The sequence below is a fragment of the Branchiostoma lanceolatum genome, chromosome 1, assembly GCF_035083965.1.
Source record: "Branchiostoma lanceolatum isolate klBraLanc5 chromosome 1, klBraLanc5.hap2, whole genome shotgun sequence".
Classification (NCBI taxonomy): Eukaryota; Metazoa; Chordata; class Leptocardii; order Amphioxiformes; family Branchiostomatidae; genus Branchiostoma; species Branchiostoma lanceolatum.
Window position 1 is genome coordinate 41,144,441 of NC_089722.1, and position 15,192 is coordinate 41,159,632.

The 15,192-nt window shown below is 40.2% G+C and overlaps 1 protein-coding gene across 1 annotated transcript; it reads right to left on the reverse strand.

Annotated features, from left to right (window-relative positions):
* Window positions 1-3,583: 3,583 nt before the first annotated feature.
* On the reverse strand, window positions 3,584-15,192 carry LOC136423465 (trichoplein keratin filament-binding protein-like). The gene is made up of 16 exons (XM_066411619.1): window positions 15,030-15,192; window positions 14,159-14,351; window positions 13,454-13,621; window positions 12,488-12,530; window positions 11,922-11,978; window positions 11,405-11,473; window positions 10,624-10,797; window positions 9,307-9,369; window positions 8,841-8,890; window positions 8,415-8,481; window positions 6,883-7,055; window positions 6,183-6,264; window positions 5,844-5,909; window positions 5,495-5,614; window positions 4,971-5,114; window positions 3,584-4,713 (listed from the first exon to the last, which is right to left on the reverse strand). Exons 2-16 carry the CDS (start codon window positions 14,347-14,349, stop codon window positions 4,678-4,680), a joined length of 1,503 nt encoding a protein of 500 aa, XP_066267716.1. The 5' UTR covers window positions 14,350-14,351; window positions 15,030-15,192; the 3' UTR covers window positions 3,584-4,677.

Genomic DNA, 15,192 nt, shown 5'->3' on the forward strand with positions numbered 1-15,192 from the left:
GCACATGTGTACACCATAGGCCCAGCATAGTAGTAATAGTAATAGTAATAGTAGTAGTAGTAGTAGTACAGCACATGTGTACAAATGTGTAAAAACGGCACCAGGTCCTTATGATAATGATTATGAACCCAGCCTATGAATGTGCAGGTCCAGACAACTGATGAAAACAAGACCCTTAGACCACTTGAAAGAAATACTGTTCCGCCGATAGGTGGGAATTTTCCGGTACACCAAGGAGGTTAAAATATTGACCTCCTTGAGTACATTCACTCCTCAAAAGTCTTGTTAGCTGCATTCACATCCTCTTCTGTGTAAATTTCACACTGGTCACAAAAGAACACAAAACTGAAAGATGCCGGTGTAAGAGACTTTGCTAAACGTGGCCCTTAATTAGAACAACCAACAAAACCAGATCTCCACCCCACTCCCCTCACCCTGTATAGGTGCTGATACCAGATGATGGCCTTGAAGTTCTTCAGGACAACACAAATCATGACTTGAAATAACATGATACTGGCTGTCCAATGCAGATTCAAAAAATCTTATACTTATCATTTATCATGTTTTATCAAATCTATGATAAAATGCAATCAACTACAAAAAAGTCTGTCATTATAGATCAAATGTACATACATGTACTATCTTACCAGCAAAAGGAAATTACATTTGACTATGTTTGAGTATAATAACTTTATTGCACAAGAATTGTTATATACATAAAGTAGTAAATCACATGTACCATCTGCTGTTTGTGGAGTATTTCATGGACTAGTCATTATACAACTGATTTATTGGTAGAACTATTTGCAGCTATCAGGTGAATTGTGAGCTCATATTCTTATCATCATTTTCAATCGATTAATCGAGATCTTTGATACGTTAAAAAAGCTAATGCTGTAGTCAGTAATTATCGTGGTAGAAGCCTTAGCCTTATAGAATTATATTGTTAAAGGAAACATTGCGAAAAACATCAATGAGTGTATGCGAGAGGAGGTGAAGCTAAATATGTTATGGTTAAGGGATTCCGATCCGGCAAAACTGATGTTTCTATCAGTAGAAATAGATTATTTTAATGACTTTTTTTACTAATATCGAGGTTAGAGAGGCTGACGACAGATATCTACGTACCCTGATATGGATGATAAATACTAAATATCAAGTAATTGTATGTTATTGTTTAGATTTCCAAGAATACAAAAAGGTGTGTTACATTTAAGGTTTTAATATATCATCATCTAGGACGTGTGACGTTAAAGGTTTCTTTATGCAGTATAGGAAAAAAAAATTCAGGTTTCATTATCTAAAGTACAGCTATGTGGGCGTAGGCCTACGGAATCTGGCCTAAGGCGCTGCCCCATATTACATATGGTGTGGGAATGACTTTAAGTTTACTTTTAAATCTTGAAATCTTGCTATGGTACTGTACTGTATCAATACATACTGTGTGTATTAATGTATATATATATATATATATATATGTATACATTATATAACACTGTAAAATACATGTTGCTTTTAACAGATTACTATATATATATTGTACTTTATTACTATATTGTTCGTATTAATAAATATATATATACCTATACATGTAAAATACATGCTGCTTTTCATTAACAACAGAAGGAACTTGTATAAACCTTAAGACATTAAGTCACACCTGTCATGTATAAAGAAGTTCTTACCACCTCCTTTTCCTCCACCTGGTCACTCCAGTGTGCTGAGATTCAATCTAAGACACCAGGAGAAATCTTAAGACTTTTGATGTTTGATCAACTGTACTGCATCCGTCAGAAATTTCACAATGAATTCTGCTGCTTAAAAGGATGTGTACCCAACCAATTTCTAATGAATTTCGTCTTTTTTAGAAGCATAACAATAAGTAAGTTTATTGATTCGATCATTCATAAATCACTAAAATACATGGCAGCGTCCTCAGAAGAGGATGCTTAATTGCGTACATTAGGCGTATTACATGTAACAATATCTAACTTAAATCTAAACAACTAGTACTATTGAAAATCTAGAGACATGAAAAAGGTAAGTATTGTACGAGGAATTAGAAACCAAATACAGAAATTCTCATTGTACAAATGATAAAAGAAGAAACAGGGTTTATCATCAAACTGTAAACTAGATAAATCAACGTCGGGAGATTTTATCAGGTGTATGTATTCAATAGATGAGTAAAGTATGGAATGGGACTGTTTTTATAGCGATTTGTTTTTGCCAAAGGGATACAAAGTTGGTGGGCGTCTTTTAGATTTCTAGCGTGGATTTCCAATCGGGTTGGGGGTAACCAACTCCTGAAGGTAGGATTTCGAAGTAAAGATTTGGCAAACCGAAGGCTAAGGTTTTTCCTCCTGTTTTCCAAGGAGGGGAGACATAAAAGTGTTAGGGCTTCGTTATAACATATATATTGTCAATAATGCTGACAACACAATAAAACGGCAACTTAAAAAGCACATAAAACTGACTGCTGTTTCTTTTTTGTCCATTTCAAAGCAGCACGTTCAATTTTTTGTAGAAATATAAGGAACAAAGTATGAAGATCGACTTGAAATGAAACAAAACTAAAAATAACAGACACCCAGTTTCTTATGTCTCTGATTTCGAGCTAACTTATTGTCTCTAGTCCACACAAGTCTATTTGAAGTTTGTATAAGACCTTTAAATTTATTGCTGGGTGCTTAGGTTAGCATGAGAAATGTGATCCACATCATTGCAATACTATATACAGACGGTAGGTGGCAAGAATGACGATACAATAATAGTAAGGTGGTCTTATGGTCAGGTTGTTGACGAAAGGTTATGGGATTGAACCCTTAACAGGCCCCAATGCTGTGCCCTTGCGACAGGCACTTAACACCTTCTTTACTCCACTTAGATGAAAAATTATGATGTCTGGGATGAGAGGTACAGCTGAACCTGTGTTTCAGGAGAACCACACCACGAGTACGATACAGATCTCACCGCAATGAAAAGAGTATGTATACATCCAGGTGTGAGTGAATCTATATATGATCTTCGAGTGAGGTCTTACACAGCTTGTACTTACTGTAGCTAATTGATGTGTTATGCCTTTAGGCGGGTTACCTACTCTCCAAGCAGAGGAGTGGGTCCGGCAGGTTTTTGACGTGTTTTTATGCGTTTTTGTCGGGCTTTCTACTTTGTCATGTTTTTTTTTGTCTAGCCACACTGGGTTGGCTAGACAAAGAAAACATGATAAAGTTTTTGACATGTTTTTATGCGTTTTTGTCGGGCTTTCTACTTTGTCATGGTTTTTTTGTCTAGCCAACCCAGTGTGGGTTGGCTAGACAAAAAAAAACATGACAAAGTAGAAAGCCCGACAAAAACGCATAAAAACACGTCAAAAACCTGCCGGACCCACTCCTCTGCTTGGAGAGTAGGTTTACCAGTTTTCCAAACAAACAACATAATGACAATCCATCAATCCATCAAATAAATCAAGGCCGAGTTATCATGTAGATAGACACAACCACACACACTGGCCAAAATATAACCTTCTTAATTGGCAAAGGTAATAACAACATACTGAACACAAGGAGACAAAGACAAGATATGAGAGTTTGTGCATATTCATGTACAGACTGTAAGATATATACAAACAGTATTGTGAACAAACAACAACTAGACTTAGTGCAGAAATCAACTTATAATAAACCTTTTTTTTTTAACAACGCAAGCATTTTCCTGTGTACCTTTTTTGAAGACCGTTTTAAGTCGCCAGCAGAAGGTAATGGCTTGTTAAGGAATATGTTTGAACAAGTGGTCACTCTGTTTTGCCTTTAATCTTAAAAATTAAGAACTTACTGACAGAATATCATCTTTATCAGAAAAGTTCTTTCTTCTGTTGTACTGATTCATGAACACTAAACATACATAAATTTCACCAGTATATGAATAAGAACACTTTTTTGCATTTCCACCAAAAGGCACAATGAGTGACATATTTCAGAAAAATATATCCACATTTTTCATAACACTACCTACATACTGTACACAAAACAGTTCCACACTGTTTGTAAATGCTATAATCAAAAATTAGACACCACCATCTACAACTAATTACTCCTCATTCGATATGTGGATTGTGACTTGTCAAGAAGTGCATACTACAACTAGCCACCTAGCCATGTTAAATATAACATATTTACACTTGAGACACATTTTCAACCACAGTTGTTCCATAATCATGCATAACAACTGATTTTTCTGAGATGTACATTGTAAAGTAGACTTTACAGATGAGTTTATTTAGGACTACGGTGACTTGATTCTTTGAAACTAGAGGCCAGTCTATTCAGTCCCTCACAATTTTCTGCCTTTTCATCTGCTTGAGTTGTGTGTAGAAAGTAGTGGATCATTTTGTTCATTAATAATCTCCAATTTCTTTAGAGCACTTTAGAGGACTAACTGTTGATATCCTTTTACATTGACGCCTTTTGAACTTATGCAGGAGGAGACAATTGAAGAATTACAACATGCTATTTTCCATCCCTCCCTGTCTTCGGCATAGACTTTCCCATCCCGACCATTTTACATCATTCTGTTCTTGCTCAATACTTTCATCCCCTATCCATCCACCACTATAAAACAGGTTTTCTATCCATAACTAGCAGCATCATAACCCTACAGGAGCCGTAACCAGCCATCTCAGTCCCAGGCCGACCGTCTGCTCCTTGGGTGGAACTGCAGAAGAGAAGAAACACATTCAGTAATATGTTAAGTTATCTTTTTTTTGTACCCTGAGTTGTTATGATCTTGTAAGGGCTCCCTTGGAAATCAGTTACTCAGTTAACTGAAAGGACCACCCTAAAGATTCGTAGATAAATTTATAAATGTCAGACAAACTTTTGCTGTCTATTTTCACCTATCTACTTTGACCATTTTAGTCCGATCCATTACGTAGTTACTGTAGAGGGTGCCACATGTATAGACAGGATTACCTTTGGTTCGAAGCCCCCTAGCTTCAGCCGTGCTGCCTCCTGCCTCAGCACTTCATCGTACTCCTGCTCCGCTCTCTTCTCCTCAGCTAACTCCTGCTCAAGCCTCTCCCGCGCAGTACGCTGCCGCTCACGACGCTCCGTGATCTGATGCGTGGCCACAGGGAACGTGTCATTTATTATAATAATCAATAATTACACTGATCACTATACATTAGGTTAGGTAGGTGTCCAGGTGATTATAATAGCACGCAAAAAGACACTTACTCAAGCAACTGGATAAAAGGTCAAAACAAGTAAATCTCAGCCGTCATCCTTCTGAAGCCCAATCGACTATTACTCAGGTCAGAGTTCAAGACCATTGAGGACAAAGGTCATAAACCTACCTGCCCTTTGACCTCCGGCTTCCTCTCCATCACAGAGTTTTACAACTTAGGGGCCTTCACCTTTAATATATTACCCACAGTGCACTTCGCTAAGCATGTGCAGTATAAACTGTGAACCTGCTTATAGCCTGTCAAACCCACCTGCCCTTCGACCTCCTGCTTCCTCTCCATCACAGCCCTCTCCCGCTCCTCCTCCTCCTGTCGTGCCAGCCGGTTGGCGACCTCCAGCTGCCGCAGCAGATCTTCACGGCTTCGCAGAACCTGGGGGCAACGTGGTCATGTGGTTAGGGTTAAAGTGAATGTGATCTCAAATGAGTTAAGCTCACTGGAGAGCCCACCCACACTTAAAAAGGTAGGGTTCTATCCTGTTGTCACTCAATCTTACAGTTCTGATTCCTACTGTCCGCTTGCACTTACTGTATAAAACTGTCACGGTGTACATCTAAAAGTACAATCTAGTTTACGGGCTATGTGAAACAAACACACAAACCTGCTCCTGACGCTGACGCAGAGCCTCCATCTTAGCCGCCAGCTGGTCCTGACGCTCCTCCAGAACCTGGGGGCACAGGTCAACATCAGTTAGGCCACAGGTCAAGGTCGGTCAGGTCAAAGGGAAAGGTCAAGCAGGTCACAGTCAATCAGATCATTAGTGTGTTCTCATGATGGCATAGGTTAAACATATCAGTGCCAGTGGTATTCTCAGAGTTAAATGGTGAGATCACTGGACAAGGCTGCTAAGGGTCAAAAGTTAAGGGTCAGAAGTCATACCTGCATAACCTTATTCCATAATAACATAGTAAGTGTCAAAGGTGAAAGAGAGCTAGTGTACCTCCTTCATGAGCCTCTCCCTGGCCAGCCTCTCTCTCTCCCACTCCGCGTCTCGCTTTGCCCACTGTCGCTCCGCCTCGTGTCTGACACAGACAAACATCAGTTAGTCATCACTGGAAAGTTCTAAGTACACATTTAAGTGTTTATACCAAGTCAACGCACGTTTTTAGGTGACAGTCTTTCAAATTTAATGTCACTGCTGTAGTGTGAAGAATGCGGTCCCAAACGTGAGTATATATCCCCTTGTCACAATTCATGACTAGATGTAGCTGCTGCAGTGTCTGACACACAAACATCAGTAGAGTATAGTTCTTTACAATTTGATCAATCCCTTGATTGACCAACCAACCATCACACCCAACCAAACATCTACCAACCCACCAACCACCCGACCCCTTTGCACCTGTACATCTCGTCCTCTCGCTGTTTCTCCATACAACCAACGAAACAAACAAACAACCTGCGAACACACACATACACACTCACATACACACGATCCTTACCAACCAACCAACCAACCAACCAACCAACCAACCAACCAACCAACCAACCCACCAACCAACCAACCAACCAACCAACCAACCAACCAACCAACCAACCAACCAACCAACCATCGCACCCAACCAAACATCTACCAACCCACGAACCACCTGACCCACCAACCAACCAACCAACCCACCAACCACCCGACCCCTTCGCACCTGTACATCTCGTCCAGCTCCTCTTCCCGCTCCTTCTCCAGCCTCATCTGCTTCTCCACCACCTCCTTCATCCAGACGGCGTCGGCCTGCGCCTTCTCCCGCCGCGCCGTCTGCAGACGACGGTCCTCATCTGCCTTCTCCGACAGAGCTGCCAGGATCTTACGGTCAAGCTCCTGCAAGGACACGGAAAACGTCTCAGTTTTTACTTTGATTCATTTTTGCTCAATTGAGCAACCAACTAACCGAACAATCCATCCACCCATTCATCCATCCACGCATAACACATCCCCTCCTCTGCATTTTCTGTCAGCACTGTCAGGATCTTACGGTCCAGCTCCTGCATTGACGCAGACACGGGAAACATCAGTCTCAGTAATATTTTGATCTATTGACCAACCAACCAGCAAAACAATCCATCCATCCATCCACCCACAGCCCATCCTCTCCTCTACCTCCTATGAATGAGTACAGATTAGTATTTAGGCTTCGAATGTCTCAGTTCTGAAGCAAGTCTCTGCACTAGTAGCACGGAGAAGGTTGATCAGTGATAAATTTGCAACTCAAGAGACACCGACATGTGCCTGTAGTAAAAATGTAGATTTACATTGTGCGTTGTAAACATACTTGGTGCCTGGATGCACCCTCAGCATTTAGGTTAATCCAACAATTGCAGAACAAACTTGGTGCTGCATGCACCCTCAGCAGGACAATGTTACCCATGGTGCCTGGATGCACGACTGGTAAGCCTATTAACCCTGCTGACTTCTCCTACAAGTAGTACAAACCTGGTGCCTGGGTGCACCCTCCACGGAAAAGGGTTAAAACATGATTTATCAGTGACTCACCAGTGCCTCCTGGACCTGCTGTGACTTCCTGTTAACCCTAACCTTGCTGAGTTCTGCTGTAAACAGTATAAGCCTGGTGCCTGAATGAGTCATGATTTATCAGTGACTCACCAGTGCCTCCTGGACCTGCTGTTACTTCCTGTTAACCCTAACCTTGCTGAGTTCTCTACATGGAGAAGGTTAAACCCATGATTTATCAGTGACTCACCAGTGCCTGCTGGACCTGCTGTGACTTCCTGTTAACCCTAACCTTGCTGAGTTCTGCTGTAAACAGTATAAACTTGGTGCCTTAATGCAAGTTCTCTACATGGAGAAGGTTAAACCCATGATTTATGAGTGACTCACCAGTGCCTCCTGGACCTGCTGTGACTTCCTGTTAACCCTAACCTTGCTGAGTTCTGCTGTAAACAGTACAAACTTGATACAGAGATGCACCCTCGGCATGTAGAAGGTTAAACCATGACTTATGAGTGACTCACCAGCGCCTCCTGGACCTGCTGTGACTTCCTGTTAACCCTAACCTTGCTGAGTTCTGCAGTAAGTAGTACAAACCTGGCACAGAGATGCACCCTCAGCAGGAAAACGTTAACCCTAAGCCTGCTGAGTTCTGCTCTAAGCAGTACAAACTTGGTGCTTGAATGCACCCTTGGCAGGAAAAGGGTTAAACATGATTTATCAGTGACTCACCAGTGCCTCCTGGACCTGCTGTGACTTCCTCCTCATCTGCATCTTGTACTGCCTGGACAGGGCTCGGCTGCAGAGGTGGGAAATGGAACATCTCAACATCCAACTTTAGCTTTAACCACAGTGACATTAGCTTAAACCATCGTGCTAGCCACTGTACATATTCTGTGATGTGAAGATTTGACACCAAAAATTAGTGTGTACAAAATCATCACAAACTTAGAGCAATGGTCGCTCTCCATCAAAATATTGGTGGAAATTTGGAATGTATAGAAAATTTCAAATAAAATATTCTCTTAGACTAATATGTTGTTCAACCAAAAATAAAGATAAGATGGATTCATGTTAAATCTAACTAATTATTCAGTAACGATTGAATCCATTATAAGATGTAATAAATAAATAGATGAATAAATAAATAAAACGTACCCAAGATCTGCTTTCTTCCTCTGCTCTTCGAAAGCTTGTCTTTCTGCCTCCTGAAAAATAAACATAAGAAAATTCTTTGAGTGACAAGTACAAAAACTGAAGAAAATGCAAATATAGCATTTAGACTGATCTAAACAATTACTTAGAATTGTAAAATGTTGATCAACTTTTAGGATATAGAGAAGTGATCTCTCTTATTGGTCATAACAAGATGGATTGATGCTAGTCCCGTATCGTTTTTCATGCAGTATATGCAGGCTCAATATGATCAGGAAATTTCTTTACGTTATAATTTACACACATCAAATACAGTTGTATGTACCATAATATGAACAGCTGGACACATCCCATCTTAAAGACTGCATCACTTTGTGAAATGCAAGTCTTGAGGTAAGTGACAACAGCGGAGCCTGGATTCGTACTCTTGATCTCCAGTCAAGAACCATCGTACGTTTCAAAAACTCACCATTTTCTCAAGTTCCCACTGCTGTCTCAGCAGTTCAGCCTCCTCCTGCTTCAAGGCTTCCGCCTGAAAAAAAAAACAAATCACTTGTTACAACAGCTTCTCACAATATCGCACCCTACATCATAAACATTGTTACCCAAGGCATGTACATGTGCAATTGTTTTTTCGTTATATTTTAGATTAATCACATCGCTACAATATAAGTGGACTAAAAGTCATTGTTTTATGTGGTTGTTATGCAAAGACTATGTAATAAGGACGTAATTCGGGTGTGTTCGCCCGCGAGTTCCTTACTGAATAAAATCATTTCATCATCAAAAACTCAGAAGTGTCTTTATATAATAATATCTACTCACTGTATGTTTAAAAGGCCTGCCTATGACAAAACACAGACTCAGATGGCAGGGTGCAAAATACTTTTTTGAGCCAGGTTACCCATGTTGCAACCTAGGGCAAATGCTAGGTTGCACATCCAAATTTCAGGTTGCTCCAGCAACATTCACCGATTTCTTCAAATTAAGCTCGTATCAGTCGTATGTAGCGTATAATACTACTAATATTTCAAAATATATATTAGATAGTATTGTGTTCCCATTGACCTAACAACATCTTGTTTAGCCGAGGGCAGTGTGTTTTCGTCTTTTTCAGCTCAAATTCCACCATCTATGAAGGGTTTTGGATGGTTTATAACGAAAAAGTGTTGATTTCTTTATCTCAATTGAAGATTTACCGAATTTTATGAGAGTGACACTGTTTTTATGAGCTTCCAGGGCTCCGATTGAGATCTTTGGCTCAAAATATAAGGTTGCACACTGCGCTACCTGGGTTTGGAATTAACTTGCACCAACCGAAATCTTGTTGCACTGTGCAACGTGCAACCAGGTATTTTGCACCGTGGATGGTACATCAACACAGCCTACATACTTACTTTACTTTACTTTGGTCGAGCTCCCGCTCAAACCAGACTTCCTACATACATTGTTATAAACTGCCCGAATCATGCTAATAAACTATGTCAAATCCACTTCCATGTCATAAGTGCAAAACACTATCTTCTGTGCACTGGAATGTTACATAGTTACATAATCATATACTGTAAATGCAGAAATGTTCGCAGTGATTTTATGTTCGCGGTTTTTGAGGCAACGTTTCAACGCGACCTTAAAACCACCACGAACATTTTTGTCCGATACTGTAGCAGTACATGTATGTGACTATACTCTATAGCGCTGCCGCAAACTTAAACCCACCGCAAACACTCCATTTTCGCCTTAGCACGAAATAAAAACCAGGCGAACTTAAATGCATCTACAGTACCTCTCTTTCCCTGTCCTTCAACTCTTCCACTTGTTCCTTCAGCACGCCTGCTTGCTTCTTCTCCTCCATCCTTCTCTTGATCTCTTCTTCCCTCTGTTTTTTCAGAGCGGCCAGTCTCTGTTTCTCCATGACGTCATCGATGTGTTTCTCCTCTGCTCGAGCGCTGGCAATTCTCTGTATAGAGGGGTGGGATGTATTGAGATGAAATGTATCTCCATTTTATGTTTTACACATTTTACTTAACCATTGTCCTACACCTGCTGTAGTTTCTATCCCAGCACTGTGCTTTTGTAGTATTTTCAATATAATTTATCAATAAGCTTTTTTCTCTGATATTTTAGGTTGCAGAACACATTCTTACTCTACAGTCTACACACAAAAAATTGCTGTAGTCAGTCTACACAAAGAAAATGACTACAAGTTAAGATACATGTTGCTTTCCACAAACAAAAGAGCCTCAGAGTATCAACCTTAAAAGGAATTAACAGTAAGTCACACCAGTCCTGTCAGGTATGAAGGAAAAGTTGTGTGTTAGTGGGGTCGTGTGGCGTAACGGCGGGGTTTTCGGCCCAGAACCCAAGGGTCCCGGGTTCGAATCCCCTGACGTCACCGATCTTGTGTACTTGGGAAAAAGGCACTTTACACGACTTTCCCCACTCCAGCCAAGCGTAAATAAACGGCTACATATGTGTGTGGGTCACGACATCAGCAATAGCTTCCTGTGTCCCACGTCTATTGCACTGTTGCAATTCTAATAAAATACAAATACAAAAGTTCTTACCTCCTCCTTCTCCTCCACCTGGTCACTCCAGGCACCTATAACATGCTGCTTGTGCTGCTCAGATTCAATCTAAGACAGGAAGAGAAATCTTAAGTCATTTGATGTCACATCAAAATCATCACCTGTACTGTACTGTGTGTAGGCTTTTCATAGCGGGATCTGCTGCCTAAAGTATGTACATTTGTATTTCACATCCAATTCTTTGGTGAGTTTGACTTTTTTAAGGAAAAAAACTGCTAACAATTAACACAATATGTTAAACAGGAACTTTAAACTCGGAGTATATCTTGGATGCCTATTGTTTACTCTTTGTCAATTTAACTTACATAAAATTTTAGCAAGACATTTTGAGAAAGGAAATTAAAAAAGATCGCAGGGAGGAAAGCTATATGATATTGTGTGTACCAAGGTACAGACTTCCCCTCAGACTCTGTTCTCAGGTTAATCTTCCAGTTCAGTATTGTATAATAATATTTGAAATCCAAGGACCATGAAAATTAGACTGGCATGAGCTTACCTGGCGAAGGTCTGGGTTGTTTTTTCTGAAGTGTTCTTTCAACTTTACTTCAGCGATCTGAAAAATAGAAAGTCAAACTGTTTATTACTTATAATTCATATCTTAGGACATAACTTACTGCTACGCACAATTCAATGCTGATATGAGAAAATTTGTGTGGCTTTGTTACAGCCCTGTCACACAGCAAGAAAATTGATCGGCCGTCAAGTGTGCAAGCTGTAATTTTGAGTCTAAATTACTTTTTTGGCAGTAGTTATAAATAAATAAAAAAATATTACTAATATGTCAGGTGTTCTCTTGATCATGGAGTGATTTTTAGGAATTGGCCGATGTTCACACTGTCTGGTTACTGAGCACACTCAAATTCTACGCTAAATTTTCAGGTGAAAAATATGCACCCTCAGTGTTTATTTAAATTTATGCAACCTTCTGGCTATCAGCAAATACAACCAAAGCTCATTGATGGTATGACAGGAGCTTATTTTTGGTTCGTATTTACATCATTATTTGTAATAAAAGAACTTCTACTACGAAAAGTGTCTTGGTAATGTGAGGAGCATGCTTACCTGTTTTCTTTCTGTCTCTTTCTTCTCCTTCAGGTGATCAGCCCTATGAGAAAAGAAAAATATTGACATCTTAAAAACCAGCATCAATTTTTAAAGTATTTCTGTGTACATGATTGTCATTTTTAGCCAACTAAGGTCGGCAAGTTTCTAATCTTTACAGGGAGGGGTTGCTAGCCCTTCTTCTTTAAGTTTAACCTGCTCGAGGCACCTCCTCAAACTCAGTCAGGAGCTCCATCTTACATCCCTTCCAAAAGACGGGTGCAGTCCCAGCCAACAAATTGGAACAAGGAGCTCAACTGTGAGGCTGCTGCCAGTTTAGCTACAGGGACATCCCTATATGCCAATCATGATAAGATACAGTGTTGTTAACTTTTGGTCATTGCATGCATGAAACTTATTGAAAGAGAAAGGTTATTAGCATTGTTAAGAAATAGTTGAATAATTGATGTGCGCCATTTTTCTTCGGCATTGTGTTTCAAGAAATCAATAACATACTGCTCATTCAGCTATTAAATGATTGTTACAGACTTATAAATTGTAGATATATGTGGCATGACCTCTTTTACACCTCACATGCAGGATAGAATGTTAGAAGGACTGCAGCTCAATTAATGTGCAGTACATTACAATATCTCTACTCTGAATATACAATAGTCAAAACTCTATGGGCTCTAAGGATTAACAATTACCTGGTGGCTAATTGCATGTCAATCAATATAAATGCTGTCCCAGTGTCTGGTATGAGGAAAAAATTCAGTAGTCACAGTGTGTGTGTGTGAGTGTGTTTGTGGTAGGGGAACACATGTACATGCGTAACTATGTAATTACCAGGGCAATACGCCATCTTTTGGGTGTCCCCTGCAAAAGGAGGGCAGCATCTGATTTCCCTGTTTTCTTAGTGTAGGGTGTCAAGAAGACGCCTGCACGCCCTGCTAGCTAGCTAATAGACTAGCTAGTAGTGCTAACCTTTCTTTCATGGACTCCATCCTCCTGTAGTTGTCCAGCGACATCCCCCTCAGCTCTGCCTCGTATGTGTCTCTCTCCTCCTTCAGCAGCTCACCCAGTCTCTCTCTCCGCTCCTTCAGACGAGCCGTCTTCGCCTCCTTCTCTGCTGCCGTGTTGAAGGCTTCCATGCTGCAGGGAACCACAATATCATCTATCATTACTTAGGTGAAAGTGACCCAAATACTTACTAACTACATTGTATTCAACCTACAGTTAACAGCAAAAACAATTCACACCCCCCTCACACTTTTTGATTAATTTTGTTCTTCCTTAATTGAGAAACATTTTATATGTACATGATTATGATATCATAATTATGATCTATAAAATATCTATGAATTTCATGGTTCATAATCATGCTCATGATAACAAAAGAGATGCCATGTCTGAAATCTACTCATATAACCTTCATTCATTCATTATGCCCTTTCCTGTTTAAGTTAATATTGAATTTTATAGTTTTGCTAAGGATATCGAAGCACCATTATTATCCTTAACTCCCCTCTACATTTTATTGCTGAGAAAATCATTTTATCCAGCTCTACAACTAGTACTAGTATTTTACAACTTTAAGTACACAACTGACATGGTGTGCAATTGCAATGTCGTCAGGCAGTTTACCAGTACAGTTATGTCACTTAAATGTGCATGACACGGATCACAGACCTGTCCTGGTAGCTGCGATGGGACGACCAGTGCGCGCCCTTCGCTGTCTGCACGTTGGACTTGTGGAAGTAGCGGGCGTGGTTGTCCCACGTCTCGCGGAACTGTGCCTCGTGGTTCCGCTGTCGGAGGATCCTCTGCTCTGCCTGCCGGTTCCGGACGTGCCAGTAGGAGGGCAGGGTGGGTAGGGCCATGGCTGGAAGTATTACATAAAAACAAATAAGATGTCAACAATGATTTCATATCAGATTTGATATCTCCCGACCCTAGAATTATCACACTGTAGGAGCATCCTCATTACATCTTCATTGCTCAGATCTTCATCAGTTTACTGAAAGTACTTGCAACTCGTCCTGTCTTGTCTTGGATGGTTCTACTAATCGCCTGGCAGGGTTCCAATGAATAACAACAGCGAGGATGCAAGTTTTCTGATGGTTTATTCACTCTCACAGGGTCTAGATATTCTCGCAAGGTCTGTTTCTTACACATGCGTGTTAGTCTAATGTCATATGCTAATGTTACAGTACTTGAAGAAATGAGGGCAGGAAAATGTCTTGAAATAGATCTAACCGTGTTCATGAGTTGTATAAAAAGTTGTCTACAGTAAACAACAACATAATGTACTTTCTGTTGTTATATCTTACAGCACTCTACTCACAAACTGACCTTTGAAATATATTGCACAAAGGAAAGGAAAAGTTTTGCTCTTTTTACTTTATGATGAAGTCATATAATAAATTTGACTGCGCTGACAAAATGCCAGGCGTTTTCACCAATAATTCGACAGGTGTCACAAAGTTCGAAAAAGTGATCTGGTGCAAGTTACTTCGAAAATTCGCATTTATACGACGTTGCAACAGAAAATTCGACCTACCTGCGTCCTAATTGATGTGTGTATATTCAGTGACGGATGAAACTGAACGAAATGTAGTCAGGAAGCCAAAGAAAATATGAAATTCCTTGTCTTTGTTGTCAGCATCTCAGCTGCTGATCGAAAAATTTCAAACAGGTAGATCACGCTAGTTCGCATGCGCAGT

Excerpts from the sequence above, each read along its gene's own strand:
- LOC136423465 (XM_066411619.1), bottom strand. The coding sequence starts at position 14,349 with ATGGCCCTACCCACCCTGCCCTCCTACTGGCACGTCCGGAACCGGCAG. Across the intron at positions 12,531-13,453 it reads ATGGAGTCCATGAAAGAAAG|GGCTGATCACCTGAAGGAGA; the intron begins GTTAGCACTACT and ends CTTTTCTCATAG. Across the intron at positions 5,910-6,182 it reads GGGAGAGGCTCATGAAGGAG|GTTCTGGAGGAGCGTCAGGA; the intron begins GTACACTAGCTC and ends CTGTGCCCCCAG.